The 7236-nt window shown below is 36.3% G+C and overlaps 1 protein-coding gene across 1 annotated transcript in view; it reads left to right on the top strand.

Annotated features, from left to right (window-relative positions):
* Window positions 1-3531: 3531 nt before the first annotated feature.
* The window catches only part of LOC126822572 (kinesin-like protein KIF16B), a 34018-nt gene continuing 30313 nt past the window's right edge, over window positions 3532-7236 (top strand). The window contains exons 1-2 of the mRNA XM_056100935.1: window positions 3532-3699; window positions 4879-4948. Of these exons, the coding sequence (XP_055956910.1) occupies window positions 3653-3699; window positions 4879-4948 (117 nt within the window). The 5' untranslated portion in view covers window positions 3532-3652. The remainder of the gene's footprint in view (window positions 3700-4878; window positions 4949-7236) is intronic.

Below are 7236 nucleotides of genomic sequence, written 5' to 3'. Positions count from 1 at the left end.
AAAAAGAGAACACAAAGGGACGTAACTAACAGCGGTTATGTCCCATGAAATGAATGAATGGAATGGGGTAAAACGGCCTACTTTTCTACTCCAACTGGGATAATGCAGACGGACATACGCCATGGAGTGTGCTATGCGTAGTATGAAGGAAATTTTGCTTGGCAAATGGAATTCTAACTGTCAGAGGTTGTATAAACAGGACCTCTTTTTTTGACCGATTCGAACGACTAGAGCCACTAGACACCGTTCCTTGCCAGGTTGACAACGGGAAACCACGACGGAGCATTATCCGAATGATCATAAACCATTACCAACATGCTAGAATAAGGATTAAATAAAGCACACGCAATCAAATAAGATTTTTTAAAAAGTCTTCTCATTAATATGATAGGCTAGTCGACTTATATTTCACTTTTTTTAATAAGTGAATATTCTGTCTTATAATTGGCACTGGCTTGGTATTTTTGCAGACTAATCGAAATAATCAGTACCATTTTAATAAGTAGGCTAGTTCTGTTAAACTAAATAATTATATAACATACTAAATGGCATCAAGTGTTTTGAAATGTATGAGCTACGATTTTTTTTTTTTACAATGGATAAATTTTAATCACAAGGTCTAGAAAAATATGTTATTTATTATTAGATCATACTGCTTTCAATTGCTAAGGATGAGTTCCCGGACAGTATTAAGGAGTTTGCTTGGTTTATAATAAGCTGTAGTGGTGATGCGAAAGCGAAATTTCGATAGGATTCTTCCATTGAACTACCTTGCGGTTGTGTGTAAGGGTGCGCCAAACGGGCGGACGCAGGATATTGGTGAGGGGAAATGTTTAAATATCGGGGTGTCAATGGTGATTTGTGGGGCATGTCTGGGCCCGAATATAACATCCAGTTTCATCAACTACATCCCCGCATCAAACAGAAAGCTCAAATTTACAGGTGTCATAGAAGCACAGATCCGCCACAGAGCATAAGCCATTCAGGGCAAATTTTGTACGGACAGTTGCGTTTCGGACCCCTCTTCATTGAATTCCAAATCAAGTGGAGCTCGGTTTTTCGTCCCATACAACTACTATAAGTTACATTATTTTCAATGCCATCTGACTCGGCCCTTGCGGGGAAGCCAGGCTGAAAAATCTCAAGAAACTTTCTCGGTTAACATCGGGATCGAAATCGCCGAACATGGGGATTGCTCGGGTCCCCGTGAATTCTCTTTACGATTAGTTCCTAACTTAACGATCTCTCTGTATTTCAAACTCTATAAAGGTTTTCGGGAAAGCAGCTGTTAGGACAAAGTTCTGACTCGCAACTATAGAAATTACCGTATGTTAGTCTCTAAACGACCGAATTATTATGATCTATTTCACCAACATCACAATGGGAAAGCGGAATCGAAAGTCGCAGAAACCTGTGGCGTACCAGGCCCGTAGCTCGCGGCGGGGGGGGGGGGCAGGAAAAAATACAAATTCAGCCTCAAAATTGAAATTTTCCGTCATTTTTCTGGGAAGAGAGCACCTTAGAATCTTCTCCGAAGGGAGGCGCGTCCACGGTGCGGGTAGCTTACAGTTGGGGGTGTAGGGGCCTCTCCCAAGAACATTTGGAAAATTAGACTGCTGCAAACGCGTTTTCCTGCTAATCCACGCCTTGCGTACAGTAACTTGAAAGTGATCTTGTATAATCTTATTGATGTCGCCTTGCAATCGAATTCCAGATTATGGAAAAGGAGGACATAATTCAAATGCCGAAAAAAATCTCATTTCGTGTCCACTGAGTCTCGGCCTGCAAATCCGGTGGACCGTGAGCGCCGAAGGCCCAAAATGCTATGTCTGCAGGTATGGGAGGCCTCCCCGAGATAATTTTGAATGCTATTCTAGCCCATGAGTTATGCAACTTCGGTGGTCCAATGGTCATGCAACCGAAGTCCCTCTCTATGCCGACCTTAATTCCTACATTCACCAATAAGAATCGATGAACGAAAAATGTCGCACAAAGCAGAGTGGTTTCAGACAATACAGTACAAATACGCGTTATTCAATTATACTCTTCAAACAAAGTAGGGGATATTGAAATGCAAATATCTATGCAGGTTGTGATATTTTAAATAGTCATGGACACTTGACATGCTTTGAGAGTATGTTCACAGACGAAAAACTTATTGCCCCAACAGAACCACTGAGCTGCATGTGCGACACGCAATAGCGCCGTACACGTGGGAGGGTTCATTGTCAAATTTGTCACTCCAAGGAAGGGTTGATGAAAACTGCCGTTTGCTGGTTGGTTTATCCTATCCATGTTTGCTTTCCGATCGGTTCTTGCATAAGATTTACTGTTTAGCATATCTTTGCTTTAGTGTGTTACGTTTAATTTGATCTGGGGCGTGTTCGTCGACGTCAAAGTCAACCGACAACACTGCAAGAGAAGTGGGTCAGATTGCCCCCATATCGTGATTGAACGGTTGATTAGAAGCATGCTACGACGAATTACCGAATGTCTGAGGATTGGTGGAGCAATTACTCATTATTAAGACAAAAATCAAAAACGTCCATTTTCCTTTTTGACAGTGTATCTTTTTGCGGGTGAAATGGGGCCGTCAGATAAGCCGCCCATATGAACTGTTTATGTTCATGTGTAGGCAATTGGCCCGTTATTAACATACACTAGTTACCTCTAATAAAAACAGCAGTGCATTTCCGCAGTTTTGTATTGTTTCTGAATATCCCCTACTTTTTTGAAGAGTATAAAAGAAAAGTAAACTATGTGTTTTATTTGATTTCGGGCACTTTATTTCGCAAACTTAACCACTATTAATTATTATTTTTTTTTTTTTACTTTGCCCGTCAGCCCGAAAAGTCAGAATGCCCGAGATAAGGGGGACAGCTGATCTCCCCCCCCCCCCCCGCCCAACTCCCCGCCCACCAGTCCCTGTTTCACATAAAAATAACACCATGCACAAAACTTTTTTTTTCTAATTTACTAATGAGTATATGACTGGGTGGTGATCGAACGGTAAAAATATAATGGCGTCATGATCATCATCTACTTTTCGCATATCTGGGTCTGTTGTGTTGTATAATTTCTGCAATCTTTATTCCTAATTATTACCCAATTCATTACTATTAGTTCACATTTAGTAACAATGACCATGTGGAGTGGCGTTGTTTATAATAGCTCTTGAAATAAGAGATAATGTTTAGCGCCATATGACCTAATAACCCACATGGAAACCGTGAACGGCTCTCAAAACTGTAGTGTCAATTAACGGTTTAAGCTCCTAAATCTGTGGTTTGTTGACAAAATAATTTATCGTATCCACAGTGACCTGTCTTATCTTAGACACATCCGTCTGATGTTGATCACAAAGATTTATTTTTAAAACAATTCAATAAATTTAGATTGGTCATTTATCCTATTTATCGATGAATGGATTTCGTTTGAACAGCTGACTGGTATTAACGCCCCTTTTACAATAATAAACTCGCCCACTAAATGCACGCTTTGGACGATTAGTTATAGCACCGTAAAATACACTGTTCATACGTACGTGGTTTTGATATGGATACCGTTAAACTTCTAAATGGATATTATACAATAAATTATGGATTTATGGAATAACTTTCTTGTGGATAATGGTTGACACAGGACAGGAATAATGTCGAACGTTAAAGTTGCTGTAAGAGTAAGGCCATTGTCAAATCGGTAAGTTGGAAAACTTTAGCCATAGATTTTATACACTGAGTATCGCGTTCATGCCTCAACCCAGTCTGTATGTCAACTCAACATACACTTGTGGCATTGGTGTAACAGTAAATATTATTCTTTACTCTTCGCGGGATTATCGGCTAATAACAACATCGACATACTATAATTTGTCCATAGAAAATACCAAATTATACGGTAAATAAAATGCTGTAGGGTATTAAAAAATCAGTTTTCAACATTGGCATCTCTGTACGGGTACCGCGTCATGACAGACAGCATTGACGTTTTCACCATGTCAGGATTCCAATCACCTCAACGTTTAGATGTAGATGATAATTGGTCCCTCAACAATAAGAAATGAAGAGCTAGATTCAATGATTTTCACATTTAAATCATACGAAATATAGAGTTATATATATATCATTGGAAATACAAACTTTATATTTAGTTTTAATCACATCACACGAAAATGAAACAGTTGATTCATATGTCTAAAGTCACAAAGTGTATATGTATTCATGTTTTCCTTCATGGACGTTTCGATGCAATAAACATCTCATCTATCTTATCTTATCACTTTCTTTTAGCAACATTGGTAATACGTACCATTGAATCTGTTGGCTATGGTACAATTTTTTTTTTTAATTTATTTTACTTATAAAGATAAGATAAGATTTTATTGTATCGAAACATCCAATGTGGACAGCATCAGTGGCGGATTAAGCTCCACCAAGGCCTGAGGCGGCAGTTGCTGGAGGGCCTATTTAGTTTTTAAATAGGCCCTATTTAAAATGGCGTGGGCCTAATTAATTTCGGGTCAGGGCCTATGTTGATTCCCGTTGGGCCACCCCCCTAACATTCATTGTCTATGCGTTTTTAATCGTATCAGACAAGTCTAAAAAAATTTTTTTTACAAAATCTTTGGGCCTGAGGCTGCAGCCTCATCAGCCTCACTGATAATCCGCTACTGGACAGCATACAATATAAACATATGCACATACTGTAAACATGTATTGTTTTCACATGCTAAGCAATATGTATATGTACCCATGATACATGTATATGTGACAAATAATGCACAGATGTTGTCTGAATATTTTTAAAATCAATAATATATTTCATTATAACTATTATGAATATGTGAATAATAATAATACTTTGATGTATATTATACAGTGAAAGAGAACAAGGCTCTCAAACTATTATTGAAGTTATTGGTGATGTTATTGCTCTCACAAACTTAAAAGTAAGTATTGATTTTTGACATTTATTCTTTCTGTTTCAGTATTTTAAATTGAGCAACATTCTCCTAAATCAAATAGTCTAGCTAGAATCTAATAATTTTATGCAAGGAATCTTTTCAAATTTACTTATTTATAAGTTACCACATCGCATGTTAGGAATATATTGTCATCACTCCTGTCATCAGTCTGTTTATAGTATAAACTTTATACATGTAATTTACAGGTTGTAGTTTTTGAGATTTTTGTTTTCGAATTATCTGAAATTGTTCAGCTGCCCATGAAGAACCCCATTGAAATTCAGAGCCACAAATTAATTTTACAGAAGCTTATCACCCTGTCACTGTAACTTTGTAAATCCACATGTTTTTGAAATTGTTTTGCCTGGAATGTTGAACATGTCATAAAGAGGAACCCTATCGAAATTCAAACTTATTATGCAAAATTATTGCCCTTGTCATCAAAACCGCAAAAACAAATCTGAGGGGCTTTAATGCTTATTTTCAGATCATAACATGCTACATGTATATCTTTTTTCCCTTCTTTCATAAAGCCTGGCAACAGTTTAGTTTTATATTTCAAACTTACAACTTTCCACTTGAATCAACTTATAAATACAAGCCATGTTTTTGAAGGAGGTTGAATATTCTCCAATAAGATTAATGAAGATATTAGAAAGGGCAAATAAACAAATATACATGTATGAGTTTCTATCAAAGTTTATTATATACAGATAAATCTAAAACAGCATCTGATTCCGTCCTCGTCTCAGGTTACACAAAGACCCCAATCACAGCTGGCACAATTTCTTATCATTCTATACTCTCTTATGGGGGGTTAAAGGTCACATCTGGTTTAATTATCATCACTGGCTTTATTATTTTGAAACCTGTGAATTTAAATTAAAAAGCTACTGTTTAGAAGTGCAGGAAATAATATTTTCAAATTCTTTTTAGACGGTTCTCCCATTCAGGTTTGTGGATATTTAAATTGAACAAAGAAATTATACCTACATTTTCAGGCCTAATCCAGAAGTAGTGTAGCCATGTTTTATTTTCTATAAAGGTGTTAGGAGAGGTTTTGATACCCAAACTTGATCTCTCACTTGCCATAATTCAACCCAATTTATAAAAGGAGGCTGTAGACCCCCCCCCCTTCCCCCCACACACACACTATCTGGCAATGCCACTGAACCTGACATTGTTCACTGTAATGCACTGTTATTTGCTTTATTTCTAAAATTATTCAACTCACAAAAATTGTTTTGCAGTGAAACTTAGTAAAAATTTAGATCTAATTTTTGTTTATGATTTATTTTATTTTCTTATTTTTATTTTTAGCAGTAATATTTATACATGAAGCTAATACTTTACATTTATGAGGATTGTTGTCCACATATCTCAATTTAAATTGATATTTTATTACATACCGTCTAGTGATTTTATGGGTTGGCTGGAATTTATGTTATTGATTAGGTCGATTGTGTTAATCTTTCATTTCAAACACACCTCTATCAAAAAATACTTAAGTAAGATTATCTCATAATCCACTGATCCAGATCAAGTGACTTTTCTATTTCACCTGCTGAGTCACAGATTTTGTCATGATTAGATTTACTTTTTCTAATCTTTAAATGAGGTTGGTAATAGACTTAGGATTTAATTATGTAACAGAATTGACAGTGTCAGATAGTTCATTTACTGTATTGAAAAAAGGCTATATATGACTTCTTTTCTTTTCAAGACCAGAAATTCTGTACCATATTCAAAATAAGCCATAATAAATCTACATGTAGTCATCAAAAATCCAAATACCATTTGCAGGTGCGTGCAGAAATTTGATTGGATTCCTCCTCCCACTGTCCATCAGGCTCTATCCCTCTCTCGATGGTTTTATGTTGCCTCTTATTATAATTGTTTGCTTGATGATAATGACTATTATAGAGAATTAATAGGCTACTGGTTGAAAAATTGCTCAGTAATAAACAGTAATTGTATTTCATAAATTGTGTTCTGTGCATATCCAGTTCAATAACCAAATACCATTGAAACAGTTCAGTCTAATCATTAACAGGCATATTCTCAAGAAAATGCAATTACTAGTTCAGAATTCTACTTTTTCACTTTCATGTAAATCATTTTTCTGAGAGTGTAATCATGTACACTTTTAGGTTCTTTTACCTTGTAAGATTGTGTTTCAGTTCAGACAATATTCTGTCAGTGACAAAATTTTGGATCCTTGTCATAATATAAATCCCCTTTAAACTGTACTGTACAAGTAGATTATTGACAAG

This window comes from Patella vulgata, chromosome 5 (assembly GCF_932274485.2).
Source record: "Patella vulgata chromosome 5, xgPatVulg1.2, whole genome shotgun sequence".
Taxonomy (NCBI): domain Eukaryota; kingdom Metazoa; phylum Mollusca; class Gastropoda; family Patellidae; genus Patella; species Patella vulgata.
The sequence above is the reverse complement of the archived record's forward strand: the minus strand, read 5'-3'. Positions and strand labels throughout refer to the sequence as shown.